At 51.3% G+C, this 27,904-nt stretch overlaps 1 protein-coding gene across 1 annotated transcript in view; it reads right to left on the bottom strand.

Moving 5' to 3' along the window:
* Positions 1-26,259, bottom strand: part of zbtb1 (zinc finger and BTB domain containing 1) — a 29,493-nt gene extending 3,234 nt beyond the window's left edge. Inside the window, exons 1-8 of the mRNA XM_079525644.1 lie at positions 25,527-26,259; positions 14,908-15,183; positions 7,055-7,206; positions 6,227-6,736; positions 5,052-5,545; positions 4,804-5,000; positions 2,195-2,492; positions 524-750 (exon numbers count right to left, since the gene is read on the bottom strand). Of these exons, the coding sequence (XP_079381770.1) occupies positions 524-750; positions 2,195-2,492; positions 4,804-5,000; positions 5,052-5,545; positions 6,227-6,736; positions 7,055-7,206; positions 14,908-15,171 (2,142 nt within the window). The 5' untranslated portion in view covers positions 15,172-15,183; positions 25,527-26,259. The remainder of the gene's footprint in view (positions 1-523; positions 751-2,194; positions 2,493-4,803; positions 5,001-5,051; positions 5,546-6,226; positions 6,737-7,054; positions 7,207-14,907; positions 15,184-25,526) is intronic.
* Positions 26,260-27,904: the final 1,645 nt, after the last annotated feature.

Genomic DNA, 27,904 nt, shown 5'->3' on the forward strand with positions numbered 1-27,904 from the left:
GTGCATGGTCTCCTCACCTGGTCGCAGACGGGGCAGACGTAGCGTGCCATGCCCTTGTGCATGGTCTCCTCACCTGGTCGCAGACGGGGCAGACGTAGCGCGCCATGCCCTTGTGCATGGTCTCCTCACCTGGTCGCAGACGTAGCGTGCCATGCCCTTGTGCATGGTCTCCTCACCTGGTCGCAGACGGGGCAGACGTAGCGCGCCATGCCCTTGTGCATGGTCTCCTCACCTGGTCGCAGACGGGGCAGACGTAGCGCGCCATGCCCTTGTGCATGTCGGTGGTCTCCTCACCTGGTCGCAGACGGGGCAGACGTAGCGCGCCATGCCCTTGTGCATGGTCTCCTCACCTGGTCGCAGACGGGGCAGACGTAGCGCGCCATGCCCTTGTGCATGGTCTCCTCACCTGGTCGCAGACGGGGCAGACGTAGCGCGCCATGCCCTTGTGCATGCACTGGTCTCCTCACCTGGTCGCAGACGGGGCAGACGTAGCGCGCCATGCCCTTGTGCATGGTCTCCTCACCTGGTCGCAGACGGGGCAGACGTAGCGCGCCATGCCCTTGTGCATGTCGGTGTGCAGCCGCAGCTGGCGCTCGCGCAGGAACTGCTTCCCGCAGGTCTGGCAGCTGAACTGCTTCTCCTTGGTGTGAACGGTGTAGTGCTCCCTCAGGTGGCAGCGCTGGTAGAAGCCCTTCCCGCAGATGCTGCAGAAGTGCTTGCGCCGGTGGTCGGGCTCGCCGCCGATGGCGCCTATAGGGTGAGGAAAAGAATAGATATTAACCCATTTAGGCCCGACGTCGAAACTTTTAAAAATGTCTTCAAAATCCCGACAGTTTTCTGAAAAACCTTATGTTTCTGTATCAGTGGTGCTCAATATTTCATATCAAGAACCCCAAAAATGATATGCAATATGCCTCCAACCCTCCATCTGAAAATATGTTGTTCCAGGGACCTCCCCCAGAAGCAAAGATTTGAGCAAATACAGGTTAAAGCAATACGCTACAACAGGAGGTCTCAGGTTAAAGCAATAAGCCTCAACAGGAGGTCTCAGGTTAAAGCAATACGCTACAACAGGAGGTCTCAGGTTAAAGCAATACGCTACAACAGGAGGTCTCAGGTTAAAGCAATAAGCCTCAACAGGAGGTCTCAGGTTAAAGCAATACGCTACAACAGGAGGTCTCAGGTTAAAGCAATAAGCTACAACAGGAGGTCTCAGGTTAAAGCAATACGCTACAACAGGAGGTCTCAGGTTAAAGCAATACGCTACAACAGGAGGTCTCAGGTTAAAGCAATAAGCTACAACAGGAGGTCTCAGGTTAAAGCAATAAGCTACAACAGGAGGTCTCAGGTTAAAGCAATACGCTACAACAGGAGGTCTCAGGTTAAAGCAATACGCTACAACAGGAGGTCTCAGGTTAAAGCAATAAGCCTCAACAGGAGGTCTCAGGTTAAAGCAATACGCTACAACAGGAGGTCTCAGGTTAAAGCAATACGCTACAACAGGAGGTCTCAGGTTAAAGCAATACGCTACAACAGGAGGTCTCAGGTTAAAGCAATAAGCCTCAACAGGAGGTCTCAGGTTAAAGCAATACGCTACAACAGGAGGTCTCAGGTTAAAGCAATACGCTACAACAGGAGGTCTCAGGTTAAAGCAATACGCTACAACAGGAGGTCTCAGGTTAAAGCAATAAGCCTCAACAGGAGGTCTCAGGTTAAAGCAATACGCTACAACAGGAGGTCTCAGGTTAAAGCAATACGCTACAACAGGAGGTCTCAGGTTAAAGCAATACGCTACAACAGGAGGTCTCAGGTTAAAGCAATACGCTACAACAGGAGGTCTCAGGTTAAAGCAATACGCTACAACAGGAGGTCTCAGGTTACCATGTATTGTATAATGGCTAAGAGGCGTTGGTGAGACACGACGCACAGCGGAGTGTCTCCGACCCTTACCTAGCCTCGGCCCCAGGCTTACTCATCTGTGAAGAGAAAGGCCTGGTCACAACGTAAGGCAGAGAAGCTATCGGCGGAAGTATCGTCCGGAACATCCGTCAGATGCATTTCCCCCGGATACGATATTTTCCCGACCAATCACAAAAGCATCAACGTCATTTCCTTGGGCGATACTTCCGCTAAAAACCCGCAAACTTCCGCCCAAACAAATGATAGCCTCTACAGTCTACAGCGTAGGTCTTACCGGCTTCGTCCAGCAGCGCGGGGCGGAACAGCTCGGGGTCGTGGTGACAGGACAGGGCGTGCTCCAGCGCCAGGCTCTCGCTCTGGAACAGCAGGCCGCAGTGAGGACACGCCAGGTCAGAGCCCTCCATCAGCAGGCCGTCCTCCATCATCAGCATCTCGCCCTGCATAGGCTCCTCCTCCAGCAGGGAGGAGCTGTCGTCCTCGCCGTGGGAGTCCGACTCTCCGCCGCCGCCGTGCTGCGACTCGGCGCCGCAGCGCTCCGCGTGCTCCTGGAGCTGCCGGCCTTTGATGAGCACCTGGCGGATTAGAGGGAGAATATTACGCTTTAACCCATTTAAGCTTTAGTGCCGCGCTACGAGCTTGTAGATCTGCTATTTTTCAATAGCTAAAGTTTATTATTAGTAATTAGTATATTCAAGGGATATATTTCACTTAGAAAACCACCTTTGGTCATTTCATCGTCCACTCAGGTTAATGTCAACACAAGTTGCTCGATTGATTGCCCGTGTATTTTAACCCACATTTAGACCTGAGGACGATTCTACAAATGCTTTCTAAATCATGACAGTTTTTTGGTCATTTCATCGTTAGCCTCGGAAACCCAGATTATTATTTCCAGGGGGGAAAAAAAAACGTAGCGCAAACGTCGATCACTCTCTGCCGATTTCTGATCGCCTGCACCTTTGTCTGGCACGCACACGCACACACACACACACACACACACACACACACACACACTAGAGACTGACACGGGAGTGGATTTTCACTCCTGTCCTGTCCCACTCCCACAGAAAAAATTCTGTCCTGTCCCAATCCTGGGCCAGAGTTAAAAAAATAATCCCATCCTGTCCCACTCCTGTAGAATGACTCCTGATCCCATCCCGCTGCCACTCGAAATTACTCCCGCTCCCATCCCGCTCCTGTTTTTTTTTTTTTTGTTAGTCATTAGGCAATTGATCGATCGATCCATCTATAGGCCTATCTATCTATCACTTCTGGCTTCTCAAGACAGATAGCCTACCAATAAAATTAAAATAATAAAGTGTTGGATTTAACTTTGACTACCAAATACAGTTCTGACACTTAATTTAAATCCTATGACACGTTCTTTCCCTGAACAGAACTTAAAGCTTAACAGTTAACACGTGCTTTGTCAATTAAGATAAAAAAAACAACATCAGTGTTAATTTAACTCTATATGAATAATTATTCAGTGTACAAGTCTATGTGTATGGCAGTGGTTCCCAGGGGTCCTTGAGAGTTCCAGGGGGTCCCCAGCTAAATAATAGTTTGGAACCAAATGGACCCTTATGGGTCTGTAACAAATGATGTTATGGGAGTGTACAAATGGAACCAAATGTTGTTCCATTTGTAGTTAAATTAACATTGATTTTACAATATAATTTGTAAAATTTGTAAATCTGGGGTCCCAGCGATAAAAATGCCATTACATGGGGGTCCGTAGACTAATGCATGTCAAACTGGGGGTCCTTGAAATTAAAATGGTTGAGAATCACAGCTAGAACCGTAATAAAAAATCTTCTCTTATCCTACGAGCTTGTAGGTCTGCTATTTTTGAAAAATCGAAGAACGACTGACATAGAAACATAGCTTTTTCAGAAAACTGTCAGGATGTAGAAGACATTTATAGAATCTGATCTCAGGTCAAAATGGGATAAAATGGAGTTTGACATTACAATGGGTTTGTATAGGAAGGCAGCTAAAAGGCAGCCAAAATGAATATTAAATATCTAAATAAATACTGACTAAATACAGAATCGAGCAACTTAAAAACTGCCTGGGGCGTTCACGTAAGCCTGAGTAGATGATAAAATGACGTTTGAAGTTGAAGTTTTTTTTTTAACCCATTTAGACGTGTGGAAACATCATAACTAATCCAACCGACGGATTGCTGCATTTTCATTGATATCAAACGTTATTCAGATTTCTATTCTTTTTTTTGGGAGAGTTGGCCTCTCCTTCTGCACCATACTCCTTGCTGTTCGCCCATGCGCGTTGTCGTTCACTTCCCTGTTTACGGCTCAGAAAGAATGCCTCGTATCTCCTAATCTAGGGAGCTCTCCGTGGTTTTGACCAGATGGACATACTAAGCTCTTCATTTCTGACTTCAACATGCCTCTCGTTCAAAATATGAACGCGAGGGATTATTCATCGACTTTATCGTAATCATAGCGAGGTAAGCAAGCACGAGTGGCCGGGCCGGCCGCGTAAGAACATTCTAATCCAAAACAAGCACCTGACCACAGCATCCGCAGGTGTGCCCCATGTGGCTGGAGATGGACTCACCTGACCACAGCGTCCGCAGGTGTGCCCCATGTGGCTGGAGATGGACTCACCTGACCACAGCGTCCGCAGATGTGCCCCATGTGGCTGGAGATGGACTCACCTGACCACAGCGTCCGCAGGTGTGCCCCATGTGGCTGGAGATGGACTCACCTGACCACAGCATCCGCAGGTGTGCCCCATGTGGCTGGAGATGGACTCACCTGACCACAGCGTCCGCAGGTGTGCCCCATGTGGCTGGAGATGGACTCACCTGACCACAGCCTCCGCAGATGTGCCCCATGTGGCTGGAGATGGACTCACCTGACCACAGCGTCCGCAGGCGCAGATGTGCCCCATGTGGCTGGAGATGTAGTGGGTGGACTTGTCCTCGTCCGCCAGCAACGCCCCGCACAGCTCGCACGGCGTGCAGCGCTCCTCCTCCTCCTCCTCCTCCTCCTCCGCCTTCTCCTCTTTGATCCTGCGGAGCTTGGCGGCCGGCGGGATGCCCGACGAAGAAGAGTCCTCCTCCCCTCCCTCCCCCTCCCCCTCCCCCTCCCCCTCCCCTCTACCCCCCTCCTCCTCGCCGCCAGACCCATTGGCGTCCTCCGTGGGGGCCGGCGGCTCGTGGCGTTCGAACCTCGTCGCCGAACCCTTCCGGTGGTGGTGGTGGCGGTCCTTGTGTTTGGTTTCTCCGCGTAGCCGCGCGCTACAGTCCCGTTGTTGTTGCTGCTGCTCGCCAACCCGCACCGCCACAGCGATGCTGTCCGTCGTCGTGGCGTTGTCGGAGATGGGGGCGTGGTCGTCGTCGTCCGCGGGCTCCGTCTTGATGGAGAAGCTCCTGGCGGCCTCGTTGTTGTGGTCCGTGGCGGCGGCAGCGGTCGGCGCAGAGCGGTTGGTCGTCACGGCGTCCATCTTGTGCTCCCCCGCCCCGACCGGCGTGGTGGGCCAGTCGTCCTCCGCTTTGCAGACGAGGAGCAGCCGGTGGGCGCCGGCCTCCTCGCCTGGACCCTCCGACGCCGAGCTCTCCGCCTTGCTGGAGTCGTTGTCGGCCTCGGCGTTGGTCCTGTCGGGTCACAGGGGATGTTAACGGTTATTATAGACACTGTGATACATGGAAAATGGTGCTTTTATATACAGCTTAACACACACATTCATACTATACACCGATGGCAGAGGAAACCATGCAAGGCACCAACCTGCACATCAGGAGCAATTAGGGGTTCACGTAAGGGTCCGTTTGGTTTCATTTTACACCCTCATTAAATTGTTTTTTTTCAATAGCTAAAGCATAACATGATGCTAACACCAAAAGGGGTTCCCGCCCAAAATGGGTCAAACGGTTACCTGGGCGGCTGGTAGGCCTTGCGGTTGGTTAAACGGTTACCTTGGCGGCTGGTAGGCCTTGCGGTTGGTTAAACGGTTACCTGGGTGGCTGGTAGGCCTTGCGGTTGGTTAAACGGTTACCTGGGTGGCTGGTAGGCCTTGCGGTTGGTTAAACGGTTACCTGGGTGGCTGGTAGGCCTTGCGGTTGGTTAAACGGTTACCTGGGCGGCTGGTAGGCCTTGCGGTTGGTTAAACGGTTACCTGGGTGGCTGGTAGGCCTTGCGGTTGGTTAAACGGTTACCTGGGTGGCTGGTAGGCCTTGCGGTTGGTTAAACGGTTACCTGGGTGGCTGGTAGGCCTTGCGGTTGGTTAAACGGTTACCTGGGCGGCTGGTAGGCCTTGCGGTTGGTTAAACGGTTACCTGGGTGGCTGGTAGGCCTTGCGGTTGGTGCAGGTCAGGATGTGTTCTATCAGCAGCTTCTCGCAGCTGAACACGAAGCCACAGTCGTCGCAGGTGTAGGTGCGTCCGAAGCGAGGCCGCTCCTTCAGGCCGGCGCTCCTCCCCCCACCCCCACCGCCGCCCGAGCGCTTCCGCAGGTCGCACGGCTGCTCCGCCATGCTGTCCGCGAGGGGCGGAGCCACGGTTAAAGGCATGACGGCGGCGGCGGACACCACAACGTCATCCACTACTACGGCAGCCGGTGCCGCCGCCGCCCTGGTGGCCGACAGCGGGATGGCGGCTTGCCGCGGCGCCGGGATGATGGTGGTGGCGGTGCCGGTGGCGCCGGTGGCAGCTTTGTGCGGGCGCTCCGCCTCGGGGGCGCCTCCGCCGCCACTGGGCCGCGGCGCCGGCTGCTCGAACATCCGCACGCCGAACATCATCTTCCCGCCGGCGGCCGTTGTCCCTCCCCCACCCGTGGTGGAGGACGAGCTGGGGGGGGGGGGGGGGGGGGGAGGGGGGAGGACAACGTTACCACACTTTGGGATTATAGTTTTTACAAATTGCAGCATTTAACTCCCATTTCATTTTATATGTTTATAATGTGGTTATATGCATGTAGAAAACAGAAGAAATTATTATTATAACTACAGCTAGCAAAATAAACTAGAATAAAAAACGGTACAGTAGTGCATCCCGTGGATGCAGAGGTCGTTGTTTTATTGCGTCCCTTAACTATAAACTGCGTTTTGGGATGCAAAATGCACCCTATTTTAATCTCCGAGTTTAGTTTTAGTTAACTATACACACCTGGAGGAGGAGGAGGAGGACGAGGAGGCGGAGGAGGACGGCGTGAGGTTGGAGCTGCGGAGGTCCCTTAGGTCCTCCAGAGAGTCTGGGATGTAATACATCTGGAGGTAGGCCATGGAGGCCTTCAGCTCCTCGAACTCATAGCTGCCCACCTAGAGAGGGGCGGTCACATGGTCGTTATTAGAGACGTAGGCCTCATAGCTGCCCACCTAGAGAGGGGCGGTCACATGGTCGTTATTAGAGACGTAGGCCTCATAGCTGCCCACCTAGAGAGGGGCGGTCACATGGTCGTTATTAGAGACGTAGGCCTCATAGCTGCCCACCTAGAGAGGGGTGGTCACCTAGAGAGGGGTGGTCACATGGTCGTTATTAGAGACGTAGGCCTCATAGCTGCCCACCTAGAGAGGGGTGGTCACAAGGTCGTTATTAGAGACGTAGGCCTCATAGCTGCCCACCTAGAGAGGGGTGGTCACATGGTCGTTATTAGAGACGTAGGCCTCATAGCTGCCCACCTAGAGAGGGGTGGTCACATGGTCGTTATTAGAGACGTAGGCCTCATAGCTGCCCACCTAGAGAGGGGCGGTCACATGGTCGTTATTAGAGACGTAGGCCTCATAGCTGCCCACCTAGAGAGGGGTGGTCACATGGTCGTTATTAGAGACGTAGGCCTCATAGCTGCCCACCTAGAGAGGGGCGGTCACATGGTCGTTATTAGAGACGTAGGCCTCATAGCTGCCCACCTAGAGAGGGGCGGTCACATGGTCGTTATTAGAGACGTAGGCCTCATAGCTGCCCACCTAGAGAGGGGCGGTCACATGGTCGTTATTAGAGACGTAGGCCTCACAGCTGCCCACCTAGAGAGGGGTGGTCACCTAGAGAGGGGCGGTCACATGGTCGTTATTAGAGACGTAGGCCTCATAGCTGCCCACCTAGAGAGGGGCGGTCACATGGTCGTTATTAGAGACGTAGGCCTCATAGCTGCCCACCTAGAGAGGGGCGGTCACATGGTCGTTATTAGAGACGTAGGCCTCATAGCTGCCCACCTAGAGAGGGGCGGTCACATGGTCGTTATTAGAGACGTAGGCCTCATAGCTGCCCACCTAGAGAGGGGCAGTCACATGGTCGTTATTAGAGACGTAGGCCTCATAGCTGCCCACCTAGAGAGGGGTGGTCACATGGTCGTTATTAGAGACGTAGGCCTCATAGCTGCCCACCTAGAGAGGGGCGGTCACATGGTCGTTATTAGAGACGTAGGCCTCATAGCTGCCCACCTAGAGAGGGGCGGTCACAAGGTCGTTATTAGAGATGTAGGCCTCATAGCTGCCCACCTAGAGAGGGGCGGTCACATGGTCGTTATTAGAGACGTAGGCCTCATAGCTGCCCACCTAGAGAGGGGCGGTCACATGGTCGTTATTAGAGACGTAGGCCTCATAGCTGCCCACCTAGAGAGGGGTGGTCACATGGTCGTTATTAGAGACGTAGGCCTCATAGCTGCCCACCTAGAGAGGGGTGGTCACATGGTCGTTATTAGAGACGTAGGCCTCATAGCTGCCCACCTAGAGAGGGGCGGTCACATGGTCGTTATTAGAGACGTAGGCCTCATAGCTGCCCACCTAGAGAGGGGCGGTCACATGGTCGTTATTAGAGACGTAGGCCTCATAGCTGCCCACCTAGAGAGGGGTGGTCACATGGTCGTTATTAGAGACGTAGGCCTCATAGCTGCCCACCTAGAGAGGGGCGGTCACATGGTCGTTATTAGAGACGTAGGCCTCATAGCTGCCCACCTATAGAGGGGTGGTCACATGGTCGTTATTAGAGACGTAGGCCTCATAGCTGCCCACCTAGAGAGGGGTGGTCACATGGTCGTTATTAGAGACGTAGGCCTCATAGCTGCCCACCTAGAGAGGGGTGGTCACATGGTCGTTATTAGAGACGTAGGCCTCATAGCTGCCCACCTATAGAGGGGTGGTCACATGGTCGTTATTAGAGACGTAGGCCTCATAGCTGCCCACCTAGAGAGGGGTGGTCACATGGTCGTTATTAGAGACGTAGGCCTCATAGCTGCCCACCTAGAGAGGGGCGGTCACATGGTCGTTATTAGAGACGTAGGCCTCATAGCTGCCCACCTAGAGAGGGGCGGTCACATGGTCGTTATTAGAGACGTAGGCCTCATAGCTGCCCACCTAGAGAGGGGTGGTCACATGGTCGTTATTAGAGACGTAGGCCTCACAGCTGCCCACCTAGAGAGGGGTGGTCACATGGTCGTTATTAGAGACGTAGGCCTCATAGCTGCCCACCTAGAGAGGGGTGGTCACATGGTCGTTATTAGAGACGTAGGCCTCATAGCTGCCCACCTAGAGAGGGGTGGTCACATGGTCGTTATTAGAGACGTAGGCCTCATAGCTGCCCACCTAGAGAGGGGTGGTCACATGGTCGTTATTAGAGACGTAGGCCTCATAGCTGCCCACCTAGAGAGGGGTGGTCACATGGTCGTTATTAGAGACGTAGGCCTCATAGCTGCCCACCTAGAGAGGGGCAGTCACATGGTCGTTATTAGAGACGTAGGCCTCATAGCTGCCCACCTAGAGAGGGGTGGTCACATGGTCGTTATTAGAGACGTAGGCCTCATAGCTGCCCACCTATAGAGGGGCGGTCACATGGTCGTTATTAGAGACGTAGGCCTCATAGCTGCACACCTAGAGAGGGGTGGTCACATGGTCGTTATTAGAGACGTAGGCCTCATAGCTGCCCACCTAGAGAGGGGCGGTCACATGGTCGTTATTAGAGACGTAGGCCTCATAGCTGCCCACCTAGAGAGGGGTGGTCACATGGTCGTTATTAGAGACGTAGGCCTCATAGCTGCCCACCTAGAGAGGGGTGGTCACATGGTCGTTATTAGAGACGTAGGCCTCATAGCTGCACACCTAGAGAGGGGCGGTCACATGGTCGTTATTAGAGACGTAGGCCTCATAGCTGCCCACCTAGAGAGGGGCGGTCACATGGTCGTTATTAGAGACGTAGGCCTCATAGCTGCCCACCTAGAGAGGGGCGGTCACATGGTCGTTATTAGAGACGTAGGCCTCATAGCTGCCCACCTAGAGAGGGGCGGTCACATGGTCGTTATTAGAGACGTAGGCCTCACAGCTGCCCACCTAGAGAGGGGTGGTCACATGGTCGTTATTAGAGACGTAGGCCTCATAGCTGCCCACCTAGAGAGGGGCGGTCACATGGTCGTTATTAGAGACGTAGGCCTCATAGCTGCCCACCTAGAGAGGGGTGGTCACATGGTCGTTATTAGAGACGTAGGCCTCATAGCTGCCCACCTAGAGAGGGGCGGTCACATGGTCGTTATTAGAGACGTAGGCCTCATAGCTGCCCACCTAGAGAGGGGCGGTCACATGGTCGTTATTAGAGACGTAGGCCTCATAGCTGCCCACCTAGAGAGGGGTGGTCACATGGTCGTTATTAGAGACGTAGGCCTCATAGCTGCCCACCTAGAGAGGGGTGGTCACATGGTCGTTATTAGAGACGTAGGCCTCATAGCTGCCCACCTAGAGAGGGGCGGTCACATGGTCGTTATTAGAGACGTAGGCCTCATAGCTGCCCACCTAGAGAGGGGTGGTCACATGGTCGTTATTAGAGACGTAGGCCTCATAGCTGCCCACCTAGAGAGGGGTGGTCACATGGTCGTTATTAGAGACGTAGGCCTCATAGCTGCCCACCTAGAGAGGGGTGGTCACATGGTCGTTATTAGAGACGTAGGCCTCACAGCTGCCCACCTAGAGAGGGGTGGTCACATGGTCGTTATTAGAGACGTAGGCCTCATAGCTGCCCACCTAGAGAGGGGTGGTCACATGGTCGTTATTAGAGACGTAGGCCTCATAGCTGCCCACCTAGAGAGGGGTGGTCACATGGTCGTTATTAGAGACGTAGGCCTCATAGCTGCCCACCTAGAGAGGGGCGGTCACATGGTCGTTATTAGAGACGTAGGCCTCATAGCTGCCCACCTAGAGAGGGGTGGTCACATGGTCGTTATTAGAGACGTAGGCCTCATAGCTGCCCACCTATAGAGGGGTGGTCACATGGTCGTTATTAGAGACGTAGGCCTCATAGCTGCCCACCTAGAGAGGGGCGGTCACATGGTCGTTATTAGAGACGTAGGCCTCATAGCTGCCCACCTAGAGAGGGGTGGTCACAAGGTCGTTATTAGAGACGTAGGCCTCATAGCTGCCCACCTAGAGAGGGGTGGTCACATGGTCGTTATTAGAGACGTAGGCCTCATAGCTGCCCACCTAGAGAGGGGCGGTCACATGGTCGTTATTAGAGACGTAGGCCTCATAGCTGCCCACCTAGAGAGGGGCGGTCACATGGTCGTTATTAGAGACGTAGGCCTCATAGCTGCCCACCTAGAGAGGGGCGGTCACATGGTCGTTATTAGAGACGTAGGCCTCATAGCTGCCCACCTAGAGAGGGGCGGTCACATGGTCGTTATTAGAGACGTAGGCCTCATAGCTGCCCACCTAGAGAGGGGTGGTCACCTAGAGAGGGGCGGTCACATGGTCGTTATTAGAGACGTAGGCCTCATAGCTGCCCACCTAGAGAGGGGCAGTCACATGGTCGTTATTAGAGACGTAGGCCTCATAGCTGCCCACCTAGAGAGGGGTGGTCACATGGTCGTTATTAGAGACGTAGGCCTCATAGCTGCCCACCTAGAGAGGGGCGGTCACATGGTCGTTATTAGAGACGTAGGCCTCATAGCTGCCCACCTAGAGAGGGGCAGTCACATGGTCGTTATTAGAGACGTAGGCCTCATAGCTGCCCACCTAGAGAGGGGCGGTCACATGGTCGTTATTAGAGACGTAGGCCTCATAGCTGCCCACCTAGAGAGGGGTGGTCACATGGTCGTTATTAGAGACGTAGGCCTCATAGCTGCCCACCTAGAGAGGGGCGGTCACATGGTCGTTATTAGAGACGTAGGCCTCATAGCTGCCCACCTAGAGAGGGGTGGTCACATGGTCGTTATTAGAGACGTAGGCCTCATAGCTGCCCACCTAGAGAGGGGCGGTCACATGGTCGTTATTAGAGACGTAGGCCTCATAGCTGCCCACCTATAGAGGGGTGGTCACATGGTCGTTATTAGAGACGTAGGCCTCATAGCTGCCCACCTAGAGAGGGGCGGTCACATGGTCGTTATTAGAGACGTAGGCCTCATAGCTGCCCACCTAGAGAGGGGCGGTCACATGGTCGTTATTAGAGACGTAGGCCTCATAGCTGCCCACCTAGAGAGGGGTGGTCACATGGTCGTTATTAGAGACGTAGGCCTCATAGCTGCCCACCTAGAGAGGGGTGGTCACATGGTCGTTATTAGAGACGTAGGCCTCATAGCTGCCCACCTAGAGAGGGGCAGTCACATGGTCGTTATTAGAGACGTAGGCCTCATAGCTGCCCACCTAGAGAGGGGCGGTCACATGGTCGTTATTAGAGACGTAGGCCTCATAGCTGCCCACCTATAGAGGGGTGGTCACATGGTCGTTATTAGAGACGTAGGCCTCATAGCTGCCCACCTAGAGAGGGGCGGTCACATGGTCGTTATTAGAGACGTAGGCCTCATAGCTGCCCACCTAGAGAGGGGCGGTCACATGGTCGTTATTAGAGACGTAGGCCTCATAGCTGCCCACCTAGAGAGGGGTGGTCACATGGTCGTTATTAGAGACGTAGGCCTCATAGCTGCACACCTAGAGAGGGGCGGTCACATGGTCGTTATTAGAGACGTAGGCCTCATAGCTGCCCACCTAGAGAGGGGCGGTCACATGGTCGTTATTAGAGACGTAGGCCTCATAGCTGCCCACCTAGAGAGGGGTGGTCACATGGTCGTTATTAGAGACGTAGGCCTCATAGCTGCCCACCTAGAGAGGGGTGGTCACATGGTCGTTATTAGAGACGTAGGCCTCATAGCTGCCCACCTAGAGAGGGGTGGTCACATGGTCGTTATTAGAGACGTAGGCCTCATAGCTGCCCACCTAGAGAGGGGCGGTCACATGGTCGTTATTAGAGACGTAGGCCTCATAGCTGCCCACCTAGAGAGGGGTGGTCACATGGTCGTTATTAGAGACGTAGGCCTCATAGCTGCCCACCTAGAGAGGGGTGGTCACATGGTCGTTATTAGAGACGTAGGCCTCATAGCTGCCCACCTAGAGAGGGGTGGTCACATGGTCGTTATTAGAGACGTAGGCCTCACAGCTGCCCACCTAGAGAGGGGTGGTCACATGGTCGTTATTAGAGACGTAGGCCTCATAGCTGCCCACCTAGAGAGGGGTGGTCACATGGTCGTTATTAGAGACGTAGGCCTCATAGCTGCCCACCTAGAGAGGGGTGGTCACATGGTCGTTATTAGAGACGTAGGCCTCACAGCTGCCCACCTAGAGAGGGGTGGTCACATGGTCGTTATTAGAGACGTAGGCCTCATAGCTGCCCACCTAGAGAGGGGTGGTCACAAGGTCGTGTTGGTACATGAGGTGAAACGACCCCTATGCCCATACCAGTGTTGCTTTCGTCGACTAAAACTAAGACGAAAAATGTTCGTCGACTACCTTTTTTTCCACTGACGAAAGCTAAATGGAAACTAAACAAAAACGAAGCTATGAATGACTAAAACTAAGACTAAATACATTGACACATTTCGTCAACAAATAAAAACTAGACTAAAATGGTAGGGACTGGTGGACAAGAGATCCAGTATAAGTCATTTTATAATTAGTTGCATGCTGAAAATAGCCGACCCACAAGCTCACAACGCGTTTTCAGCCGTAGTCTGAAGACCCACCTTTTCAGACTCCATCATGGCCCGTAGCACTTACCCCACCCCCTTAGATAGCACTTTGTAGACTTAGATAGCATTTGAAACAGACTTATAGCATGTTATGTAGACAGCACAATAATTGCATTGTATGTAGTCATAGCACTTCATAGTACATATGTATAGCATAGTATAGTATATAGTTTATATGTGTAGTATAGTATATATGTATAGTTTATATGTATAGTGTCATTATATAGATTCTAGTTACGTTCTTAGCTTACGCATGTTTCATGATAAATGCATTTTATATATGTGATGTATTCCTATGCTTTTTTTGTTCTTGCTTAATGTAAATCGCTCTGGATTAAGAGCGTCTGCTAAATGCCTAAATTGTAAATTGTAAATTGACTAAAACTAGACTAACACTAAGACATTCCAGGTGACTAAAATGTGACTAAAACTAAATGAAAACTATTCAAGAGACTATGACTAAAACTAAAATCATGCTGACAAAAACAGCACCAACAACGATGCGGCCCAGGTACATGAGCTGTAGGATGACCCTATGACCTACCACGATGCGGCCCAGGTACATGAGCTGTAGGATGACCCTATGACCTACCACGATGCGGCCCAGGTACATGAGCTGTAGGATGACCCTATGACCTACCACGATGCGGCCCAGGTACATGAGCTGTAGGATGACCCTATGACCTACCACGATGCGGCCCAGGTACATGAGCTGTAGGATGACCCTATGACCTACCACGATGCGGCCCAGGTACATGAGCTGTAGGATGACCCTATGACCTACCACGATGCGGCCCAGGTACATGAGCTGTAGGATGACCCTATGACCTACCACGATGCGGCCCAGGTACATGAGCTGTAGGATGACCCTATGACCTACCACGATGCGGCCCAGGTACATGAGCTGCAGGATGACCCTATGACCTACCACGATGCGGCCCAGGTAAATGAGCTGTAGGATGACCCTATGACCTACCACGATGCGGCCCAGGTACATGAGCTGTAGGATGACCCTATGACCTACCACGATGCGGCCCAGGTACATGAGCTGCAGGATGAGGTCGAAGCACTCGGCACTCGTCTGCATGTTGCTCAGGTCCAGCCGTGACGCCCCCTGCTGGTCGCGGATGAACAGCATGCGGAAGTAGGAGCTGCAGGCGGCCAGCACGGCCTTGTGCGCGCGGAAGTAGATGTCGCCGATGGAGATGCAGCAGTCGCACAGGAAGCCCCACTCGCGCTGGTTGTTGAGCTGCTGCAGCACGTGGTCGCTGTGGCTTGGCCTCGCCATCGCACCCCCCTGCTGGAGAGGAGGGAGAAGACAGGAGGAGAGGAGAACAAGAGAGCAGATGAAGAAAGCAATTAACCCATTCAGGCCAGAGAGCAGATTCTACTAAATGGGCAGTATTATGCGTGTCTTAAGTACCAGGTCTTATTACTTAACTTAAGACCTGGAGGCGTGATCAATGCCATTTGGCTATTCTGAGTGGCCAAACAGCATTGACCACGCCTCCAGGTCTTAAGTTAAGTAATAAGACCTGGTACTTAAGACACGCATAATACTGCCCAATGTCTTCTAAATCACGACGGTTTTCTTAGAATCCAAGGTTTCTGTGTCAGTGGTTCTCACACTATTTCATGTCAAGGACCCCCAGAAATTATTATATGCAATTGGCCGCCGACCACCATCTGAAAATATGTTGTTCAAGGGACCAAGGGACCAAGGGACCACCCCCCCCCAGAAACAAAGATTTACGTTAAAAAAAAACGTTCGCTCTGAAAGAATATTCAAAGATTTGTGCGACATTTTCACGATATTTAAAAAATAGCAGATCTACGAGCTTGTAGATCTGCTATTTTTCCAACAGCTAAAGTATAACATACCGGTAATGCTTAAAACGCCAAAAGGGGTTCCCCCGTCCTGAATGCCTTAACTGGGCTGCAATGCTTTATTAAGGCTTTGCGGGTTGCGTGTGGTCAGGTAGGTTGCGTGTGGTCAGGTAGGTTGCGTGTGGTCAGGTAGGTTGCGTGTGGTCAGGTAGGTTGCGTGTGGTCAGGGTGTGGTCAGGTTGCGTGTGGTCAGGGCTTTATTGTGCTGCAGTAGATTTCGTAATGTTTGCTGGATTCATCCCGACCGTGTTGAACCCTAAAGTAGATCTGATGACTTCTGAATGACTGTGTCGTTTCTGAGGGGCGCTATCCCCCCTGCTATGTCCAGCTTCTTTATTTTATTCTTTAATATATTTTCTGCCTTTATTGATATAGGATGAAAGTAGCCCGACAGGAAATGGGGAGAGAGATGGGGGGGGGGGGGGGGAAGGCACGCGGCAAAGGCCGTTGGGATCCGCCCGGGCCCCGCCAATGTCCAGCTTTGAGGATTTGTGTAAAGCACAAACATCGTTTTGCTACGACTAGTTTTGAGTGTTTTGTGTAGTAAACACAAACATTGAAACGTCCCTATTTTGGACGTGTCATTATAGGGAAAATAATTTATGGAAAAAAAACAATAAGCTCAAACACTGTCAGAACAATAGAGGGTATGCGCGTGACATCATCATCAAACCCGGAAGTTATGCAGGAACGCCCACTGAGTGGCAAAAAACTACTTTCTGGCCTCGACAGCCCAGACATCCACACAGAAAAGTCCTGTCTGATTGCATTACACAACATTAAACAGTGTTAAACTCACTTTGCATGCTGATTTGCCACTCGATGTGCCATTCACTTTAAGCATGCGCATACGCTCTATTCTGGAAAGAAACTAGAAAGGCACTATGTCGAGCTGCCAACGTGCACATTGCACACAGCTAGGCCATGTATGGCCTGAGTCCTAGAGCTCTCTGCTGTCTGTCTGGGTACGGCTGCTGCTCTGAGTCCTAGAGCTCTCTGCTGTCTGTCTGGGTACGACTGCTGCTCTGAGTCCTAGAGCTCTCTGCTGTCTGTCTGGGTACGACTGCTGCTCTGAGTCCTAGAGCTCTCTGCTGTCTGGGTACGACTGCTGCTCTGAGTCCTAGAGCTCTCTGCTGTCTGTCTGGGTACGACTGCTGCTCTGAGTCCTAGAGCTCTCTGCTGTCTGTCTGGGTACGACTGCTGCTCTGAGTCCTAGAGCTCTCTGCTGTCTGGGTACGACTGCTGCTCTGAGTCCTAGAGCTCTCTGCTGTCTGTCTGGGTACGACTGCTGCTCTGAGTCCTAGAGCTCTCTGCTGTCTGTCTGGGTACGGCTGCTGCTCTGAGTCCTAGAGCTCTCTGCTGTCTGTCTGGGTACGGCTGCTGCTCTGAGTCCTAGAGCTCTCTGCTGTATGGGTACGACTGCTGCTCTGAGTCCTAGAGCTCTCTGCTGTCTGTCTGGGTACGACTGCTGCTCTGAGTCCTACAGCTCTCTGCTGTCTGTCTGGGTACGGCTGCTGCTCTGAGTCCTAGAGCTCTCTGCTGTCTGTCTGGGTACGACTGCTGCTCTGAGTCCTAGAGCTCTCTGCTGTCTGTCTGGGTACGGCTGCTGCTCTGAGTCCTAGAGCTCTCTGCTGTCTGTCTGGGTACGACTGCTGCTCTGAGTCCTAGAGCTCTCTGCTGTCTGTCTGGGTACGGCTGCTGCTCTGAGTCCTAGAGCTCTCTGCTGTCTGTCTGGGTACGACTGCTGCTCTGAGTCCTAGAGCTCTCTGCTGTCTGTCTGGGTACGGCTGCTGCTCTGAGTCCTAGAGCTCTCTGCTGTCTGTCTGGGTACGGCTGCTGCTCTGAGTCCTAGAGCTCTCTGCTGTCTGTCTGGGTACGACTGCTGCTCTGAGTCCTAGAGCTCTCTGCTGTCTGTCTGGGTACGACTGCTGCTCTGAGTCCTAGAGCTCTCTGCTGTCTGGGTACGACTGCTGCTCTGAGTCCTAGAGCTCTCTGCTGTCTGTCTGGGTACGACTGCTGCTCTGAGTCCTAGAGCTCTCTGCTGTCTGTCTGGGTACGACTGCTGCTCTGAGTCCTAGAGCTCTCTGCTGTCTGTCTGGGTACGACTGCTGCTCTGAGTCCTAGAGCTCTCTGCTGTCTGGGTACGACTGCTGCTCTGAGTCCTAGAGCTCTCTGCTGCTGTCTGGGTACGACTGCTGCTCTGAGTCCTAGAGCTCTCTGCTGTCTGTCTGGGTACGACTGCTGCTCTGAGTCCTAGAGCTCTCTGCTGTCTGGGTACGACTGCTGCTCTGAGTCCTACAGCTCTCTGCTGCTGTCTGGGTACGACTGCTGCTCTGAGTCCTAGAGCTCTCTGCTGTCTGGGTACGACTGCTGCTCTGAGTCCTAGAGCTCTCTGCTGTCTGTCTGGGTACGACTGCTGCTCTGAGTCCTAGAGCTCTCTGCTGTCTGGGTACGACTGCTGCTCTGAGTCCTAGAGCTCTCTGCTGTCTGGGTACGACTGCTGCTCTGAGTCCTAGAGCTCTCTGCTGTCTGTCTGGGTACGACTGCTGCTCTGAGTCCTAGAGCTCTCTGCTGTCTGTCTGGGTACGACTGCTGCTCTGAGTCCTAGAGCTCTCTGCTGTCTGTCTGGGTACGACTGCTGCTCTGAGTCCTAGAGCTCTCTGCTGTCTGTCTGGGTATGACTGCTGCTCTGAGTCCTAGAGCTCTCTGCTGTCTGTCTGGGTATGACTGCTGCTCTGAGTCCTACAGCTCTCTGCCGTCTGTCTGGGTACGACTGCTGCTCTGAGTCGTAGAGCTCTCTGCTGTCTGGGTACGACTGCTGCTCTGAGTCCTAGAGCTCTCTGCCGTCTGTCTGGGTACGACTGCTGCTCTGAGTCCTAGAGCTCTCTGCTGCTGTCTGGGTACGACTGCTGCGCTGAGTCCTAGAGCTCTCTGCTGTCTGTCTGGGTACGACTGCTGCTCTGAGTCCTAGAGCTCTCTGCTGTCTGTCTGGGTACGACTGCTGCTCTGAGTCCTAGAGCTCTCTGCTGTCTGTCTGGGTACGACTGCTGCTCTGAGTCCTAGAGCTCTCTGAAAAGTTGCAATCCGAAAATGGAAGCCATCGTTCTCACGATAATACAAATCTAAATATATTTTAAAACAAATCTTGTTTTTAAAAAGATTCTGCCTAACGATGATGTCACTGGTGGATGGGTTTCTGAACTGCCCACAGCCTTTCTGAACTGCCCACAGCCCTCCTATGAGACACAGGCTGGTTTCTGAACTGCCCACAGCCCTCCTATGAGACACCGACTGGTTTCTGAACTGCCCACAGCCCTCCTATGAGACACTGACTGGTTTCTGAACAGCCCACAGCCCTCCTATGAGACACAGACTGGTTTCTGAACTGCCCACAGCCCTCCTATGAGACAGACTGGTTTCTGAACAGCCCACAGCCCTCCTATGAGACAGACTGGTTTCTGAACTGCCCACAGCCCTCCTATGAGACACAGACTGGTTTCTGAACAGCCCACAGCCCTCCTATGAGACACAGACTGGTTTCTGAACTGCCCACAGCCCTCCACTGACTGGTTTCTGAACAGCCCACAGCCCTCCTATGAGACACAGACTGGTTTCTGAACTGCCCACAGCTCTCCTATGAGACACAGACTGGTTTCTGAACAGCCCTCCTATGAGACAGACTGGTTTCTGAACAGCCCACAGCCCTCCTATGAGACAGACTGGTTTCTGAACAGCCCACAGCCCTCCTATGAGACACAGACTGGTTTCTGAACTGCCCACAGCCCTCCTATGAGACACAGACTGGTTTCTGAACAGCCCTCCTATGAGACACAGACTGGTTTCTGAACAGCCCACAGCCCTCCTATGAAACACAGACGGGTTTCTGAACAGCCCACAACCCTCCTATGAGACACAGACTGGTTTCTGAACTGCCCTCAGCCCTCCTATGAGACACAGACTGGTTTCTGAACTGCCCACATCCCTCCTATGAGACACAGACTGGTTTCTGAACTGTCCACAGCCCTCCTATGAGACACAGACTGGTTTCTGAACTGCCCACAGCCCTCCTATGAGACACAGACTGGTTTCTGAACTGCCCACATCCCTCCTATGAGACACAGACTGGTTTCTGAACTGTCCACAGCCCTCCTATGAGACACAGACTGGTTTCTGAACTGCCCACAGCCCTCCTATGAGACAGACTGGTTTCTGAACAGCCCTCCTATGAGACACTGACTGGTTTCTGAACAGCCCACAGCCCTCCTATGAGACACAGACTGGTTTCTGAACAGCCCTCCTATGAAACACAGACTGGTTTCTGAACAGCCCTCCTATGAGACAGACTGGTTTCTGAACAGCCCTCCTATGAGACACTGACTGGTTTCTGAACAGCCCTCCTATGAGACACAGACTGGTTTCTGAACTGCCCACAGCCCTCCTATGAGACACAGACTGGTTTCTGAACAGCCCTCCTATGAAACACAGACTGGTTTCTGAACAGCCCTCCTATGAGACAGACTGGTTTCTGAACAGCCCTCCTATGAGACAGACTGGTTTCTGAACAGCCCACAGCCCTCCTATGAGACACAGACTGGTTTCTGAACTGCCCACAGCCCTCCTATGAGACACAGACTGGTTTCTGAACAGCCCACAACCCTCCTATGAGACACAGACTGGTTTCTGAACTGTCCACAGCCCTCCTATGAGACAGACTGGTTTCTGAACTGCCCACAGCCCTCCTATGAGACACAGACTGGTTTCTGAACTGCCCACATCCCTCCGATGAGACACAGACTGGTTTCTGAACTGTCCACAGCCCTCCTATGAGACACAGACTGGTTTCTGAACAGCCCACAGCCCTCCTATGAGACAGACTGGTTTCTGAACTGCCCACATCCCTCCTATGAGACAGACTGGTTTCTGAACAGCCCTCCTATGAGACACAGACTGGTTTCTGAACTGCCCACAGCCCTCCTATGAGACAGACTGGTTTCTGAACAGCCCTCCTATGAAACACAGACTGGTTTCTGAACAGCCCTCCTATGAGACAGACTGGTTTCTGAACAGCCCTCCTATGAGACACTGACTGGTTTCTGAACAGCCCTCCTATGAGACAGACTGGTTTCTGAACAGCCCTCCTATGAGACAGACTGGTTTCTGAACAGCCCTCCTATGAGACACAGACTGGTTTCTGAACAGCCTTCCTATGAGACACAGACTGGTTTCTGAACAGCCCTCCTATGAGACACAGACTGAGTAGGAAAAAAATGGTGGGGTTTTCATGAACAGTTTATGAGGACCAATATGAAGGGATGTTGAAAAGTGGTGAAGTGGTCCTTTAAGTGGTGTGTTCATGAGAGTGAGTGCAGAGCCATCACATGCAAACACACAGCAACATGTTATATTATGTTCAAGTAACAGCTTGAACAGATCTACAAGCTCACAACATTAAATATAAGGCATTATAGTTAAATCTGACTTGCCTAAAGCCTGCAGATACCCAGTTGCATTTAGTTTTCAGAATGGACAAAATTAATATACTTTTCTATTTGGGGTCATGTCAACATTGGTAATATCAATTATCAGCCATAACAGAAATTAATTATAATCGGATATCGGCCAAAATGTCTCATCACGTCCCTAGTCCCGACTCCCTAGTCCCTAGTCCCGAGACCCGTCGGTGGTCCCAGTAGGTCCCAGGGACATTTTATGAGTCCCACTTCAAACGACGATAAGAGTACAGTACTGAGTAGTGAGTACAGTATTGCATCCCAGGACCCCGGCCGGAGGGTGACATGCGTCCTTTCGGCGTCACTACATTTTAGTACGTCAAAGGCTATTTGCATCACTACACTTGTGCAAGGCCGAGCTGTGATAGGCCAGACGGTCGCCACTTGAGTGTCAGTCGGGACAAACGCTCTCGCCAGAAGATGATTTATTATTATTATTCTGTGCCTATCGGGTCGCAACCCGAACGATGGCGAGTCGGCTCAATGGACAGCCCAAACGAACGAAACATCCGTCTCTGCCCCTCATTTGCCACACACACACACACACACACACACACACACACACACACACACACACACACACACACACACACACACACACACACACACACACACACACACACACACACACACACACACACACACACACACACACACACACACACACACACACACACACACACACAGATCAATGGGTTGGATTGGGGGGGGGGGGGGCCCCCCCCAATCCAACCCATCTGGCCCCCCCCCAATCAACCCATACAACCCAATCATTTGATTAGTTGATTTGACCCCCCCCGGGGGGGTCAAATCAACTAATCAAATGATTCCCGAGCGCGGCACGGCTGCGGCTCACCGCACCAAGAGATGGGTCAAATGCGGAGAACAGAATTCACTGCGGTAACGACGTGCGACAAATCGTACGACTTTGACTTTGACCCTCCCCCTGCGTTTTCAACCCAGCTCCGTGGTTTCCCTTTCCGTGATGTGCTGGCCCGACAATATACACGCCACGGACAGCGGACACGTGGCATTCACAGAGAAACGACAACATCACGGAATATGTGTGTGTGTGTGTGTGTGTGTTGCCAGAGTTGGCCAAAAATGATATTCGAATATTCCTTTTAAAACACCACATGTATGCGAACAATTTTCGAATGAATATGATGTATATTATATGATAATATGAATATGATATGAATATTGCAGAATAATATGCTGTAAAACTTTCTCTTTCTTCATCTATATGGTCCGGTCCTGTATGGGCTGTGGTTGGTGCTGAGAAATGCACTCTCTTGAGTCTTGCGAGATCAAAAGAATGATTCATAATTATCTTAATAGCCTAATGTTTGTATAATGTTTTAGTTTACGTGGCACAGAGTCTCGCCAGAACTCACACAGCAATTATTTTATTTTTTTACATTCGAATATTCATTCGAATATGGAATATTCGTTGGCAGCAGTGTGTGTGTGTGTGTGTGTGTGTGTGTGTGTGTGTGTGTGTGTGTGTCTCTCTCTCTCTCTCTCGGGTCGCACTGCGACACAGATTTGTGGTGTTGGACCGAGACTGGCCGCAGGCGGGTCGAGTTTCTAGTTTTGTACAACTCACTCCCAGGGTCAATTTGGTTCCTGTAACAATCACTTAGTTGGCTGACCCCTTGGAACCGCCGCAAGGACCCCTGTGTGGGGGTCCCTGGACCCCTGTGGGGGTCCCTGGACCCCACTTTGATAAGCACCGACAACATAAACAGCATGACGGTGTAGGCCTACACACAGACAACATAAACAGCATGACGGTGTAGGCCTACACACAGACAACATAAACAGCATGACGGTGTAGGCCTACACACAGACAACATAAACAGCATGACGGTGTAGGCCTACACACAGACAACATAAACAGCATGACACACAGCACATTTTGCAAAACATTTTGTAAACATAACTCACTCCACCTGAACAGTAGAGTTGACATGTTTGACATGTTTAATACATACTTAAGATAACTTTTGTCTCAGAGGCACTTGCCCAATGGGCAAGTCATGCCAAATACCTACATACTAGCTATGAATATGACTATGGGTTCACACTTATCACTTTTACATGTTGTAAGTGTGTAGCAACCGTGAAAACAGCATACTATAGGTAAACAGTGCTCTTATTAAGTTATCATACATTCTACAGACAGACAGTTGCGTCCCCTCTCAAACAAGCACGTGCCCCGTCGGGCAACCTGAACGCAAACTCTACCTGCCCAAAAGTTGCATCGACCTGCCAGGGGGGCAGGTGGGTTAAACCATCGACCTGCCAGGGGGGCAGGTGGGTTAAACCATCGACCTGCCAGGGGGGCAGGTGGGTTAAACCATCGACCTGCCAGGGGGGCAGATGGGCAACCCAACCCTGTATAAAGGTTAATTGTATGGATAAGACACCGCTGAGGAAGACCCACCAGGTTAACTGTATGGATAAGACACCGCTGAGGAAGGCCCACCAGGTTAACTGTATGGATAAGACACCGCTGAGGAAGGCCCACCAGGTTAACTGTATGGATAAGACACCGCTGAGGAAGGCCCACCAGGTTAACTGTATGGATAAGACACCGCTGAGGAAGGCCCACCAGGCCGAAGCCAGTCCGTTGTCCCACAGAGGTAAATAAACCATGTGAAAAGGACATTTCTGGTGTGCCGAGTCTGCCGACTATTATTCCTTCATTCCTATTTGTAGTTCCTTTGAGCCTTGCACCTATAAGACCATTCGTCTAATTTGGAGTGTTGTTGCAAGCTTTCTGCTATTTCGGTTTCTCTTTCCCCAACTTTATGGATATCAACTATAGATTATTAACTATACACCGTGATATAATTTCACGTACATGTTTACTTCTTTAGGAAATGTTAACTTGAATGTTTAATGTATTATAATGTAGTATAATAGTATAATGTAGTATAGTATAATGTCTACATTATACCTGTATATATGCTATAATATGGCATATAATGCAGTTAACAGCTATTTACTACATTTGTGACTAGTTTGTCATGAGCATTAATCATTGTGTCATGAACCTTAATGGACAGCTATGAATAACTACTATATTTCTGACCAATATAGTTTTTCATGATGATCATTCGCTTCATTTGCATAGCAGTATGTAAATGAGTAGGGGTCCCATCCATCTATTATAATCAGCTATGAACATGAATTACATCGCATGTCTGGTGGGGGGGGGGGCAGAAGGGGGGGGGGGGGCAGGGGGGAGTGCAGCACACAGAACACCAGACCTGTAGTGTGTGTGTGGGGGGGGGGGGGGGGGGCAGAAGGGGGGGGGGGGGGGCAGGGGGGAGTGCAGCACACAGAACACCAGACCTGTAGTTAAGCAGCTAAAATGAAAGGTTTTTATACCACCAGCCCAGCCCGCCCACGCATCTCTGCGTGGCCTACTCTCTCTCCACTAGAGTCTAGTACACGCACTCTCAAAACACGCACACACAGAGTGTGTGTGTGTGTGTGTGTGTGTGTGTGTCTGTGTGTGTAGATCTAGTTTAGCAGCCTGTTCGTTGTCAGTCACGCATAATAATAATAATAACACCATAACAACAACGTGCGATATAGTATAGCTTATTATAACCTCGAATATTAAATAATGAACTGACTTGTCAGTTGTTGTTATGGTCGCAGAGTGGACGGTTACTACTTACAGACAGTTTACAGTTTCAACAACCCCCTGGTGCTGCTGCTGTGTGGCGTTCAGAGTGATAGTCTCTCTCCCTGATCTCTCTCTCTCTCCCGCAACACGACGACACGCAAAATGGAGATCTGTTTGTAGAGCTGCGTGACTGAGAGAGAGAGAGAGAGAGAGAGAGAGCGCTTGCGTGACAGAGCTGCCTCCACCTCCTCTCTCTCACGCATACAGTTAGAAACGGTATGCGTGCGTGCCACCCCCGCGCTGCTGCTGCTGCTGTGTGTGTGTGCGTGACGTGCGTGCGTCTCCTCTCCCATATGAATCCCGCAGCCTGCATGCAGGGCAGCCATGAATTCACGCACGTATACGTCTCGAGACTTTCAGAACAAAACAAGCAATACGAAACACGAACGACACACAATTAACCGCTTCTTTATTACTAGTATCTAGTATCTGGTGTTGTTCAGTTGTTGTACAGTTCAGATATTGTTGTTATGGTTATTAATGTATTCGTGTGTGTTTGTTTACAAACAAAGTCAGAGGGAATAAAGTAAAGCTCTCACCCACCACAGCTCTAGAGGAGGAGGAGGCCTGGCGGTGAGGAAGTGGACAGACTTTGTTGTGTTCTCAATAAAATGTCCTCCAGTCAGTCCAACAACAACAAGTTCGGTTCGGTTCTCCCGCACCGCACCGCACCGTGTCGCCTCGCCCCGGCGGGCCCCGCACCGTGCCGTCCTGTACCGTCCCGTCCTGTGCGTCGTTAGTTAGCTTAATTCCTCCTCTCTGTCTCCTCTTCCCTCCTTCTCTCTCTCTCTCTCTCACTTCTTTTTGATATTCCGAACCATATAAAGTTGTTTGTTTGTGCTGCTGCTGAGGAGTCAGGCCGGGACCACACGAGAAACAACAGTCAAACCGTCTCCTCCTCGCGGGGTGTGTTGGGGTCGGGACGGCTCTCTATTCGGGGTGTGTTGGGGTCGGGACGGCTCTCTAGTCGGGGTGTGTTGGGGTCGGGACGGCTCTCTAGTCGGGGTGTGTTGGGGTCGGGACGGTTCTCTAGTCGGGGTGTGTTGGGGTCGGGACGGGTCTCTAGTCGGGGTGTGTTGGGGTCGGGACGGCTCTCTATTCGGGGTGTGTTGGGGTCGGGACGGCTCTCTAGTCGGGGTGTGTTGGGGTCGGGACGGTTCTCTAGTCGGGGTGTGTTGGGGTCGGGAGACTCGGGACGGCCGAGGTGAAGCCTCTGTAGTCGGTTCAGTTCTTCTGCAGCCAGCCTCAGTCAGTCCCAAATGAGGAGGGAGGGGAGGGGGGGAAAAAAAGATGAAAGAACTTCCGCACAGCCGCTCTGTGTGCTCTTCTTCTTCTCCTCCTCGCGCTCTCACACTCACACACACACACACACCGCACGCGCCTCCCCGCGAGCTTTAACACCACGCCCCCCCCCGCTGTCGTCACCCAACCCAACCCCGCCCCCTACACACTGCTGTTATCAGCAAATACAAAAAAAGGAAAAACAGCGCCATCTGCTGTTTGTTTCATTTGAAGCAGAATCTGTTCTTTGAGAGATTAAAGGGATTGTGACAACAAAAAAAAGGTTTTGTAATTTTATTTTTTTTATTTTTTGTTTAGGTTTTCTGAGCTCAATTGCACCCCCACAAAAAACCCTGAACTTTTTAACATTCAGTAGATTTTCTGCATGTGGGTCTGATTTTCCTGCTGACTGTGATGTCACAGTCAGCAAATCCCAAATATGACTTAGGAATCTGCCAGCAGATGTCACTGTTTTCACTGTTTTGCCTGTTTTCATTGCAGCTCAAAAGGCTTCACAGTGACACAGACACAGAAAAATCCCAGACCACAGAAAATGCACTGAATGTTCAAAGTTCAGGTTGTTTGGGTATGAGGGCTTTCTCGGCCCCACCCCTCTCCCATTGTTTATATTGTGTTTAGGATCCAAGATGGCCGCATCATCAGGAGCGGGTGGGGCAGAGGTGAGCGGGTGGGGTCGACATATGACCTTACTGGGCTGCATTCAAGACACTTGCCTTGTGTCTGACACCTGACTTGTGTCTGAACACAGCTTTGATGGATGTGTTCTGCCCCACCTCCCCCCCATCAAACAAAATGTTTGGTCAAACCATTCCATTGGAAATGCATTGGAGCGGCCATTAAACACAGACACAAGACAGACACAAGACAGGTGTCTTGAATGTGTGAACGCAGCTCAGTATGTCGACCCCGCCCGCTCACCTCCGCCCCACCCCCTCCTGGTGCTGCGGCCATCTTGGAAACTAAACACAATATAAACAATGGGAGAAGGGTGGGGCCGAGAAAAGGCCCTTATTGAGGTCATAAAACCTAAAAGAAAAACGAAAAATGAATTAACGTGAAACCATGAAACCTTTAATAATAACCCCATATAACTCAGTGGTTTTCATGAAACCTTTAATAATAACCCCATATAACTCAGTGGTTTTCATGAAACCTTTAATAATAACCCCATATAACTCAGTGGTTTAACGTCATGAAACCTTTAATAATAACCCCATATAACTCAGTGGTTTAACGTCATGAAACCTTTAATAATAACCCCATATAACTCAGTGGTTATTAACGTCATGAAACCTTTAATAATAACCCCATATAACTCAGTGGTTTTCATGAAACCTTTAATAATAACCCCATATAACTCAGTGGTTTAACGTCATGAAACCTTTAATAATAACCCCATATAACTCAGTGGTTTAACGTCATGAAACCTTTAATAATAACCCCATATAACTCAGTGGTTTAACGTCATGAAACCTTTAATAATAACCCCATATAACTCAGTGGTTTAACGTCATGAAACCTTTAATAATAACCCCATATAACTCAGTGGTTTAACGTCATGAAACCTTTAATAATAACCCCATATAACTCAGTGGTTTAACGTCATGAAACCTTTAATA

The sequence above is a fragment of the Electrona antarctica genome (genome assembly GCF_951216825.1).
Source record: "Electrona antarctica genome assembly, chromosome: 17".
Taxonomy (NCBI): domain Eukaryota; kingdom Metazoa; phylum Chordata; class Actinopteri; order Myctophiformes; family Myctophidae; genus Electrona; species Electrona antarctica.